The following is a 12,047-nucleotide window of genomic DNA, read 5'->3' as shown; positions in this document are numbered from 1 at the left end:
CTGAGTTTCTGGTTTGTGTATCTGAGTTTCTGGTTTGTGTTTCTGAGTTTCTGGTTTGTGTATCTGAGTTTCTGGTTTGTGTATCTGAGTTTCTGGTTTGTGTATCTGAGTTTCTGGTTTGTGTTTCTGAGTTTCTGGTTTGTGTTTCTGAGTTTCTGGTTTGTGTTTCTGAGTTTCTGGTTTGTGTATCTGAGTTTCTGGTTTGTGTATCTGAGTTTCTGGTTTGTGTATCTGAGTTTCTGGTTTGTGTATCTGAGTTTCTGGTTTGTGTATCTGAGTTTCTGGTTTGTGTATCTGAGTTTCTGGTTTGTGTATCTGAGTTTCTGGTTTGTGTATCTGAGTTTCTGGTTTGTGTTTCTGAGTTTCTGGTTTGTGTATCTGAGTTTCTGGTTTGTGTATCTGAGTTTCTGGTTTGTGTATCTGAGTTTCTGGTTTGTGTATCTGAGTTTCTGGTTTGTGTTTCTGAGTTTCTGGTTTGTGTTTCTGAGTTTCTGGTTTGTGTTTCTGAGTTTCTGGTTTGTGTATCTGAGTTTCTGGTTTGTGTATCTGAGTTTCTGGTTTGTGTTTCTGAGTTTCTGGTTTGTGTATCTGAGTTTCTGGTTTGTGTTTCTGAGTTTCTGGTTTGTGTATCTGAGTTTCTGGTTTGTGTTTCTGAGTTTCTGGTTTGTGTATCTGAGTTTCTGGTTTGTGTTTCTGAGTTTCTGGTTTGTGTTTCTGAGTTTCTGGTTTGTGTATCTGAGTTTCTGGTTTGTGTTTCTGAGTTTCTGGTTTGTGTATCTGAGTTTCTGGTTTGTGTTTCTGAGTTTCTGGTTTTTGTATCTGAGTTTCTGGTTTGTGTATCTGAGTTTCTGGTTTGTGTATCTGAGTTTCTGGTTTGTGTTTCTGAGTTTCTGGTTTGTGTATCTGAGTTTCTGGTTTGTGTATCTGAGTTTCTGGTTTGTGTATCTGAGTTTCTGGTTTGTGTATCTGAGTTTCTGGTTTGTGTATCTGAGTTTCTGGTTTGTGTATCTGAGTTTCTGGTTTGTGTATCTGAGTTTCTGGTTTGTGTATCTGAGTTTCGGTTTGTGTATCTGAGTTTCTGGTTTGTGTATCTGAGTTTCTGGTTTGTGTATCTGAGTTTCTGGTTTGTGTTTCTGAGTTTCTGGTTTGTGTATCTGAGTTTCTGGTTTGTGTATCTGAGTTTCTGGTTTGTGTATCTGAGTTTCTGGTTTGTGTATCTGAGTTTCTGGTTTGTGTATCTGAGTTTCTGGTTTGTGTTTCTGAGTTTCTGGTTTGTGTATCTGAGTTTCTGGTTTGTGTATCTGAGTTTCTGGTTTGTGTATCTGAGTTTCTGGTTTGTGTATCTGAGTTTCTGGTTTGTGTTTCTGAGTTTCTGGTTTGTGTTTCTGAGTTTCTGGTTTGTGTTTCTGAGTTTCTGGTTTGTGTATCTGAGTTTCTGGTTTGTGTATCTGAGTTTCTGGTTTGTGTATCTGAGTTTCTGGTTTGTGTATCTGAGTTTCTGGTTTGTGTATCTGAGTTTCTGGTTTGTGTATCTGAGTTTCTGGTTTGTGTATCTGAGTTTCTGGTTTGTGTATCTGAGTTTCTGGTTTGTGTTTCTGAGTTTCTGGTTTGTGTATCTGAGTTTCTGGTTTGTGTATCTGAGTTTCTGGTTTGTGTATCTGAGTTTCTGGTTTGTGTATCTGAGTTTCTGGTTTGTGTTTCTGAGTTTCTGGTTTGTGTTTCTGAGTTTCTGGTTTGTGTTTCTGAGTTTCTGGTTTGTGTATCTGAGTTTCTGGTTTGTGTATCTGAGTTTCTGGTTTGTGTTTCTGAGTTTCTGGTTTGTGTATCTGAGTTTCTGGTTTGTGTTTCTGAGTTTCTGGTTTGTGTATCTGAGTTTCTGGTTTGTGTTTCTGAGTTTCTGGTTTGTGTATCTGAGTTTCTGGTTTGTGTTTCTGAGTTTCTGGTTTGTGTTTCTGAGTTTCTGGTTTGTGTATCTGAGTTTCTGGTTTGTGTTTCTGAGTTTCTGGTTTGTGTATCTGAGTTTCTGGTTTGTGTTTCTGAGTTTCTGGTTTTTGTATCTGAGTTTCTGGTTTGTGTTTCTGAGTTTCTGGTTTGTGTTTCTGAGTTTCTGGTTTGTGTTTCTGAGTTTCTGGTTTGTGTTTCTGGTTTGTGTTTCTGAGTTTCTGGTTTGTGTTTCTGAGTTTCTGGTTTGTGTTTCTGAGTTTCTGGTTTGTGTTTCTGAGTTTCTGGTTTGTGTTTCTGAGTTTCTGGTTTGTGTTTCTGAGTTTCTGGTTTGTGTATCTGAGTTTCTGGTTTGTGTTTCTGAGTTTCTGGTTTGTGTATCTGAGTTTCTGGTTTGTGTTTCTGAGTTTCTGGTTTGTGTTTCTGAGTTTCTGGTTTGTGTTTCTGAGTTTCTGGTTTGTGTTTCTGAGTTTCTGGTTTGTGTTTCTGAGTTTCTGGTTTGTGTTTCTGAGTTTCTGGTTTGTGTTTCTGAGTTTCTGGTTTGTGTATCTGAGTTTCTGGTTTGTGTTTCTGAGTTTCTGGTTTTTGTATCTGAGTTTCTGGTTTGTGTTTCTGAGTTTCTGGTTTGTGTTTCTGAGTTTCTGGTTTGTGTTTCTGAGTTTCTGGTTTGTGTTTCTGAGTTTCTGGTTTGTGTTTCTGAGTTTCTGGTTTGTGTTTCTGAGTTTCTGGTTTGTGTATCTGAGTTTCTGGTTTGTGTTTCTGAGTTTCTGGTTTGTGTATCTGAGTTTCTGGTTTGTGTTTCTGAGTTTCTGGTTTGTGTTTCTGAGTTTCTGGTTTGTGTATGTGAGTTTCTGGTTTGTGTTTCTGAGTTTCTGGTTTGTGTATCTGAGTTTCTGGTTTGTGTTTCTGAGTTTCTGGTTTTTGTATCTGAGTTTCTGGTTTGTGTTTCTGAGTTTCTGGTTTGTGTTTCTGAGTTTCTGGTTTGTGTTTCTGAGTTTCTGGTTTGTGTTTCTGAGTTTCTGGTTTGTGTTTCTGAGTTTCTGGTTTGTGTTTCTGAGTTTCTGGTTTGTGTTTCTGAGTTTCTGGTTTGTGTTTCTGAGTTTCTGGTTTGTGTTTCTGAGTTCCTGGTTTGTGTATCTGAGTTTCTGGTTTGTGTATCTGAGTTTCTGGTTTGTGTTTCTGAGTTTCTGGTTTGTGTTTCTGAGTTTCTGGTTTGTGTTTCTGAGTTTCTGGTTTGTGTATCTGAGTTTCTGGTTTGTGTTTCTGAGTTTCTGGTTTGTGTTTCTGGTTTGTGTTTCTGAGTTTCTGGTTTGTGTTTCTGAGTTTCTGGTTTGTGTTTCTGAGTTTCTGGTTTGTGTTTCTGAGTTTCTGGTTTGTGTTTCTGAGTTTCTGGTTTGTGTTTCTGAGTTTCTGGTTTGTGTTTCTGAGTTTCTGGTTTGTGTTTCTGGTTTGTGTTTCTGAGTTTCTGGTTTGTGTTTCTGAGTTTCTGGTTTGTGTTTCTGAGTTTCTGGTTTGTGTTTCTGAGTTTCTGGTTTGTGTTTCTGAGTTTCTGGTTTGTGTTTCTGAGTTTCTGGTTTGTGTTTCTGAGTTTCTGGTTTGTGTATCTGAGTTTCTGGTTTGTGTTTCTGAGTTTCTGGTTTGTGTATCTGAGTTTCTGGTTTGTGTTTCTGAGTTTCTGGTTTGTGTTTCTGAGTTTCTGGTTTGTGTTTCTGAGTTTCTGGTTTGTGTTTCTGAGTTTCTGGTTTGTGTTTCTGAGTTTCTGGTTTGTGTTTCTGAGTTTCTGGTTTGTGTTTCTGAGTTTCTGGTTTGTGTATCTGAGTTTCTGGTTTGTGTTTCTGAGTTTCTGGTTTTTGTATCTGAGTTTCTGGTTTGTGTTTCTGAGTTTCTGGTTTGTGTTTCTGAGTTTCTGGTTTGTGTTTCTGAGTTTCTGGTTTGTGTTTCTGAGTTTCTGGTTTGTGTTTCTGAGTTTCTGGTTTGTGTTTCTGAGTTTCTGGTTTGTGTATCTGAGTTTCTGGTTTGTGTTTCTGAGTTTCTGGTTTGTGTATCTGAGTTTCTGGTTTGTGTTTCTGAGTTTCTGGTTTGTGTTTCTGAGTTTCTGGTTTGTGTATGTGAGTTTCTGGTTTGTGTTTCTGAGTTTCTGGTTTGTGTATCTGAGTTTCTGGTTTGTGTTTCTGAGTTTCTGGTTTTTGTATCTGAGTTTCTGGTTTGTGTTTCTGAGTTTCTGGTTTGTGTTTCTGAGTTTCTGGTTTGTGTTTCTGAGTTTCTGGTTTGTGTTTCTGAGTTTCTGGTTTGTGTTTCTGAGTTTCTGGTTTGTGTTTCTGAGTTTCTGGTTTGTGTTTCTGAGTTTCTGGTTTGTGTTTCTGAGTTTCTGGTTTGTGTTTCTGAGTTCCTGGTTTGTGTATCTGATTTTTAACATTTTTTCAGAGCCCACAGCTCATTGTAATCGGTGAGGGTAAGAACTAGAAATGCAACAATAATTTAGTCACAGTTTGATTCGTACCTTGATATGTGGATCTCGGTTCAAGACGTTTATTGTTCCAAAGAAGAATAAAACTATTTCTATCTCACAAAATGACTTTTTACAAAAGTTTTACATTAAATAACACTGACTGTACTGTAGAAAACCGCACAGTTGTACTGTAAAAAACGTTTACCTCTTTGGCAAATTTTCTTCAAATAAGCAAGATATTCTTCCAACATGTTACTAAGTCCAGATTATTTTGCTCTTGAAAAAATTTCCTGATGAGGTTATTTTTCTAGCAAGTGGGAAATATACGACAACATTTCTTGAAACAAGTTTTTATTTTCTTTTTTCTCAGGATACAGTTTTTATAGTGTAGAAGAGTCTCGGACATTGACACTTACCAAACATGAGCTCAATAACCCTCGCTACAGAGCTGGACTTCTATGTCTTTCTTGAAGATAAAACTAGAAAGTTCTCTGACTGTTGCACTAATGTTTTCTGCTCGGCTGTCCCGTTTCTACAAAGCGTCGCAGCTGGATGATGGTGAAGCTGGAGATGCTGCTCATGTTGGACGTGTAGCAAAGCTGCAGTCAGCGCACTTTTTTAATTTTGTTCTTACTTTATGTTTCCTGGTGATTGCATGTAAGAGCAAAGCCCAAATATCTCCACATTATAGATCTTTACGTAGGTGCTTTGTCTTCAGACATGTGCTTCTGGGCCACAGAGCTTTTGCTCTTGGCTCCGCCCTCTGTGGTTTTCTCTACAGTACAGATTTATATGGAGTATTGTCCCTGGTAGAGAACATGGCTCTGCTTTGACTTCAGACTCTCATCACCATAAGGGACTTGTCTTCCTTCGAAGAACTTCTTTTCTAGATATTTACATTTGTACAGTCTTCTTTGAATGTAAAGCTGAAGGAAAGACATGCAGAGGACAGGATGTGTGCTCCGACTTTATCTCATTGATGAGACTGAAACTCACCGTGGGGGTAATCGCTGCTGCTGTATTCTGGAGGAAGGATGAGGGGGCAGGAAGTGGGAACAGGGACTGCACTTCCCTCCGTGAAGAATGGGACGGTGGCTCCAGTCGACAGGCAGAACACAGGAGCCGATGCGTCGGGCCACCCGAGGCTGGGGGGCAGCGCCGCCGCAGGGGCGTGACTGAAGGCGCTGGGGGACATGGCGACCGGCAGCCCAGAGGGGTCCAGCTGGGAGTGGCTTTTGGTGGGAATTTCTTCACTTCCTGTAACCCCGCCCGCACACAGGTCACCCTCCAGCTCTTCTTGCGCTGGGGGGGCGCTGGGTGTGACGTTGGGCGTGGCGCTGGGCGTGACGCTTGGAGGTCCAGCTGCACCACAGCGCTCTGGGGTGCTGAACGTAGTCCGGGATGGAGACAAGTTGACAGGGATGTTGCCGATGTAGATGGGAAGGATGACAGCCGCCTCCGGAGACTTCAGAGATACCTGTGGGGGAGGGGGAGGGTTGGGTCATTAAGAACCCAGCATCTTCCAGAAATGTGTCGTTTAGTTTTGTGCCTCAGCATATTTTAGTTCCCTGTTCACTGAAGCTTTTTGTGATTACAGATCCATATGGAGTTAATTCAGTCTCAATAATCAGAAATGCACACAACCGGTTTTACAAATGCACACGCTCCGATTCACAAATGTCATTTTATGCAAACGTGAAAAATAAATTCGGAAATACACACCCTGTGTTTCACAAACACACAGATTGTGTTTCACAAATGCACACTAAATGTTTTACAAATGCACAATAAGTGTTTCTCACAAATGTGCACACTGTGTTTCACAAAAAACATTTTAGAAATTCACAATAAATGTATCAGAAATGCACAGTAAGTGCTTCACAAACGTGATTTTTAGGTACACATGTGATGTGAACTCACAGATCATTCGAACTGCAAACTGTGCATTCAAAATCCCGTTCTCGTTTGTGAATCTCCCCGTGTGTGTGAGAGATTTTTCTACGGTGAATATTGAGACTCATCTGACGGAGCGGGTCAACTAATCTCACCATTGGCTAGTGAATCTGTCAATCAAACTCATCGGGAAAGCAGGCGGGTTCGCTTTTAGCCAATCCAATGGCCCCTTACACTTTCTCTACGCTTTCTGCGGGTGGCAAAAGCCCCGCCCAACCAGTCGGTCGTTAGCGTGTTAGCCCTAGCATGGCTTGTCGGTTTATTGCCTTCGGTTGTCAAAAATTACTGGCTTGTGCAACTTTTCAGTGGACCTGGAAGCAAGGCAACAGTGGTTGAATGCAGTTGACATAGAATCCATCGAACTCTGTACTGGTCATGGGATTTACAATGAACGTTTCACTCGGGATTGTTTGTACGTTATTCTCTTAGCTTTCATGCTAGCGTCATTTCAACACTCAGACACGGTTTTGATCATATGAAGGTGGAGGAGAAAAATCTTCAACTTCCACAGGTTTTGTGGAGAAACTGGCATCACTTTGCTCCGTACCACGCAGTGGGACTACATTACCTCAAGTTCATCTCACTGTCAATCACAGATACCCAATACACCCCCCCTGCTCAGCCCGAAGTCACTTTGCTTGACCTTAATTTTATTTTTTTAATAACTCAAATGTTATTGATTTTATATTGTAACCATATACATATACACCTCTTGGCCAGGTCACCCTTGCAAAAAAGATCCTCATCTCTCTGGGTTTTATAGCTGGTTAAATACTACACAACAAAAGATGGTCATAGAACAACAAAGTGCAAACATTCACCCTTTATTGCAGAGTAAAATTCAGTGAAAACATGGACAGATTAAAACATCAAAATTTAAGCAAATGTGGGATCTCTACTGATTTGAATTTTATTTAAACTGGAACTAATTTTCATAACATCCTTACATACAATGAAGTCCCTTGAACAATACAGCAGTATTGATTTGAACTCTGTCTTGCCCCGCTCAGTCTCTCTTCTTCTGTATGTAATTATGTCGCCTAAATTAAGTTCTAAGCACACTGGACAGTAAAGATGTAGGTCCACTCCCAAACGGTCTGAATTCCACAATGGATTGATGTCGTCTTGCAGTTCCAACATTTGTGGACCCAAAAGAGGACTGTCCCATACCAGGACATTGATCCCAGGATGAGATTCAGTCATGGATCCACTCTCCTCCCATTCAATCTCTGGAACCAGCATACCCTGACAAAAAAAAAAAAAAAAAAAGATACTGTTTATGAACAGCACTGTTTTTTTTGTGTTTTAGATTATGTAGGAACAGTGACCGACTAATAATAACTTATATTGTTGCTTGCAGGCAGACCTCATATCTCCATAACTGTTTATAATTTTCAAATAAGTGAACCTTAACAAAGTAGTGACATTAGTACATCTGATGGCTCATAAGGCCATGCATTGTGATGCATTTTGAACTTGCAGATGTGCTATTCTTCCTACAAACAAACAATTTAGGGAAATTGTTTGCACCACACAACAATAATCCTTTTCATTCATTTTCGATGAAAATTCACTGTAGTCATTATGATTTCATGATACTCTTCTTGATACTTTCCACTTTAGTCAAACTGCACACAAATCAGTTGTCCAGTACAGTGAGATTAAATAAAGCATTTACCCGGGGATCAGAAACAGGGTTCTGGGTCAAGCCCAACTGCCACAGCTGATTTGGTGTCATGCTTTGCTCCGTCCTGATTGGATGGCTGTCCCACGCATCACTAAAGACATCCAAACTGGCCTGAATGTGTGGTAGAAAAATGTAATGGCAGCAGAATACGTGATGTGACTGATATTGAGCAAGTCTTGGTCCTCAAGAGAGTGCAGGATGTTGTAATATAAACCAGTAACACTCACGAAGACATCACACCAGAGGAGCTCAATCCTGTATTTGGAAAAAAGCAAAAAGAAATATTATATTGTCAGATTTATTTTTAATACATCATTCACTTTTATGTATCAGGGCACGAGACTAACTTTTTTCACTAGGAGCACAGTGGCCCCTAACTGAAAATTTTAGGGGCACAACCAGAAAATTTAGGGGCGCATACCGTAAATCAACATGCTAACCAAATCTACTAATTTCCACTGTATTACAAATAAATACTTTAATAATAGATGCAGAAATTACAATGTGCTGTTTCTAATTCAGTGTCACATTTTAATCTGCACTTTTGAAGATGCAACATGAAGGTAAACTGACATCACCATCGCTGTCACGACAGTACAACTAAGTAAAAATAGTAAAAAAAATACCATACATTTAGAATAAAAAAAAGTTTTTAGTAACAAGTGATTACCGTAGTAACCTTTCGTAATTTCACAGTTTCAAACAATACTTAAATGTATGTAAATATTAGAGGATGGAAATTCATGTTGGTGACACCAAATAGGTTCAGTCAAGATGCACAATAAGCATGTTTGAGATCACCCAGATGGACGCAACACTGCACAGATCACCTGGTGTGTGACGTATATTTTTGTTTTTGCTCCAACATCACCTGTCAATCAAAACAAAAATATCACGAGAAAGGGGTGAGAGCAAGACACCAATCAGAGCGAACGCAGCTGGAAATTTAGTATTGAACTGACTAAAAGCTGCCCTACAGACTAAAAAACAATGCATTATGGGACATGCGTCCTGATGGGTTTTTTGTAGTTCACTGATCAATTAAAATAATTTAAAATACCAACTGATTAAAAAAAGGCTACATCCATCCCAAGACAACTCCTAATTCCTGGTCTCTTTCAGTCTCGCTGCAGCTTCGATTTCATGCGAGTTTGAGACCCCTGCTGTACACTCTGGCACTGGTACACTAGCTGCAGGTCGGAAGAACGAATCAATAGTTCGCTTGCTCATAGCTCAGACGCACATATCAGGTTGTGATGATATTTGTCTCCGTTTCCTTCCCACGGATGTTAGGCCCCGCCCCTCCACATATTTTAGCCACTTGCAGTGACTTTCCCTATTCTTCTCACACGCATTGGCCGCCTCAGGCATCACTCAATGAAACGCGAGTGTGTGCTCGCGTGTGCTCCAGTCTCATGAGTATTCGCGCGAGTGTGTGTGTCTGCCTGCGTGCGTGCTCGCGTCTCATTGATGATTTCATCTCTCATTTCATCGATCATTGACGTGCTCCTTTCATGTTTAATGTATAAAAAATACGGAGGGTGGAGGAGGCAAATTTACTGGTAGCACATGTGCGACTGGGTGTAAAATTCAGTCGCACACTCTCAAATTTTGGTCGCAAAATGCGACCAAATGGACGCAGTCTGGAGCCCTGTGTATATATTAAAGCTTCTAAAACTAGGTTCAACTCACCGTTGATTGTGTGTACACTTTTCCTGCAATGAAGCTGTTTGTGTCAGTTCTACGTACTGTGAGCATTAACTCGGCTATGCCCACATTTCTCCTCCGTGATCTCCTCTCACCCTGACAATAACATGAAAATCATGTCTCAAACACATAATTACAAATGCATCGCCAATACGGTACACATCAGTTTAAAATGTAATGTTCTTATGTATGATGCCAATAAGTAGAATTTCTAGGTTAAAAAAATTGCAGGAGTGGGTTACATGTATCACTGGGGAAAAAAATGAGGTGAGAGAGACTGTTAAGGGGGGGTAAAATGTTATTCATGAGGGGAAAGTTTTAGAGTTGCCTTTGTTTATGGAGAGGAGTCTAAAAAAAGTAATTTTATTTTTGTACAAATAACCAAGTACTTATACTGCCTGATATGTGAATAAAATATTTCTTTATGAATAACATGAATACCTCAGAGGTAAGCCATAAACGTTCACAGCGTCACTGAAGAAGGCCAAGTGGGTGTCTGCACAGTTGTTGTCTGCTATCTTCTCAGGTACAGGATACATGGAATACAAGTACAAATACTTTCAACTGACAGATATTTACAGGGGCAAAAATGCTAAATTCCCAATTGACAGGTAAAACAGTAATACAATAGGATGATAAAATATGAAATAGAATAGAAGGGTATTTAATAATCCCTGAGGAAATTTTTTTAAAATGGCCATCTTAAAAAAACACATAAACACACATGCATTACAAATAGAAATATCACAAAATAAAAAGATTGATAAAAAAAAAGGTAAATAATTGGAAAATCAGTGGGTAAAATTAAAAGAAATTACTTGTAAGATGCCCTGCCAGAGAGTTGTATTGCCTGATGGCACGAGGAACAAAAGATTGTCACGCTGTCACATTCAGTAATTCCTAGAGAATAAATAAAAACACAACAAACATGGATTAGATCATTTAGCTGTCTTATCTTAAATTACATAATTTTCAAATATATGAAAGGGGAATTTTTTAAAACACTCTTGCTATGATTACTTGAGCTTGTAGTAAAGAACACCTTTAAAAAAAATCAGAGACGACACTGATCACAGGAAGCCTGTGTGTAATACTTACAGTAACTTCTACTCAAATCACTGTTGACAGCTGATTTCTCCCATCCACCCTTTCTGTGACTACTTATCGACTACAAAACAGCCTAAAAACATAATGTTTGGGATTCTTGTCATTACGTCATTGGAAGTAAAGATACGGGGATTTTAGTGGCTGTCACTCTGACACAATCTCACAGGGCTGGTCATCACAATGAATACGGGTTCTAACGTTAGAAACTTAATGAGGCTTCTTTCATTCAACAGTGGATTCATGTATGTTATATTTAAAAAATGCTGTTTTCATGAATGTCATGAATTAACTTTGTTGCACAGTCCACCCCGTCTTATTTAAGTCTGGGTTGTGAAAATGCTGTGTCTAACTTTAACCCGGATCGCGTTTACATAAAGGCAGCACACGGAACAACTAGCTAGTTAGCATAGCATAGCATCAGTGTTTAAACAAATCGCCGTCTCCAAATCAATACTTTTTATTAAACTTTCTTTGCTGCTGTAAATCCGGCATGCTTTTCCCCTTAGTTCCTTATGAATCATGTTAAGAACCTACAGATCATTGGCTATAGACGCTAGCTTGAACCGACACCGGCTTGAACTTCACTCACACACTCACAGGCAGCCACAACTTGCACAGGCTAAGCAAAACAAAGCTAAGCTAATTTGCGGTGGGGGTACTCTGCAAACGACTCGGCTGCAGTGTTCATAAAGCATTCACACATGTCACTTGGCAAAGGAGATCGCTTCAACTTAGTATTCAATAACATTACAGGACGTACAACGAGGGAATGATCAAATAAATGCATTACTTACGGGCTGAGACTGATCCCGTTCAGAAGACCTCTCCGCCATGTTTGCCGACCGCGTCCTTTCAACTGCTGTGCTGAACAGCTCCCTCCCTCGTCACTTTGAAAGTGAAGAGTGTAAGGGGCCATTGGATTGGCTAAAAGCGAACCCGCCTGCTTTGCCGATGAGTTTGATTGACAGATTCACTAGCCAATGGTGACATTAGTTGACCCGCTCCGTCAGATGAGTCTCAATATTCACCGTAGAAAAATCTCTCACACACACGGGGAGATTCACAAATGAGAACGGGATTTTGAATGCACACTCTGCAATTCGAATGATCTGTGAGTTCACATCACATGTGTACCTAAAAATCATGTTTGTGAAGCACTTACTGTGCATTTCTGATACATTTATTGTGAATTTCTAAAATGTT

The 12,047-nt window shown here is 39.8% G+C and overlaps 1 protein-coding gene and 1 long non-coding RNA gene across 3 annotated transcripts in view; both read right to left on the bottom strand.

Annotated features, from left to right (window-relative positions):
- Positions 1–12,047, bottom strand: part of arrdc1b (arrestin domain containing 1b) — a 49,749-nt gene that overhangs the window by 3,638 nt on the left and 34,064 nt on the right. Inside the window, exon 8 of the mRNA XM_078955641.1 lies at positions 5,387–5,867. Coding sequence (XP_078811767.1) covers positions 5,387–5,867 — 481 coding nt within the window. The remainder of the gene's footprint in view (positions 1–5,386; positions 5,868–12,047) is intronic.
- Positions 7,152–11,757, bottom strand: LOC144996276 (uncharacterized). 2 transcript variants are annotated; one of them, XR_013659276.1, is made up of 7 exons: positions 11,639–11,757; positions 10,556–10,637; positions 10,179–10,255; positions 9,723–9,833; positions 8,258–8,285; positions 8,022–8,141; positions 7,152–7,588 (listed from the first exon to the last, which is right to left on the bottom strand). It is a non-coding gene; the product is annotated as an uncharacterized LOC144996276 (long non-coding RNA). The 2 variants fall into 2 exon arrangements; XR_013659277.1 differs by lacking the exon at positions 9,723–9,833.

This window comes from Oryzias latipes, chromosome 12, assembly GCF_053564925.1.
Source record: "Oryzias latipes strain Hd-rR chromosome 12, Olatipes_Hd-rR_3.1".
Lineage (NCBI taxonomy): Eukaryota > Metazoa > Chordata > Actinopteri > Beloniformes > Adrianichthyidae > Oryzias > Oryzias latipes.
Note: the sequence above shows the minus strand (reverse complement) of the source record. Positions and strands in the feature narration are given on the sequence as shown.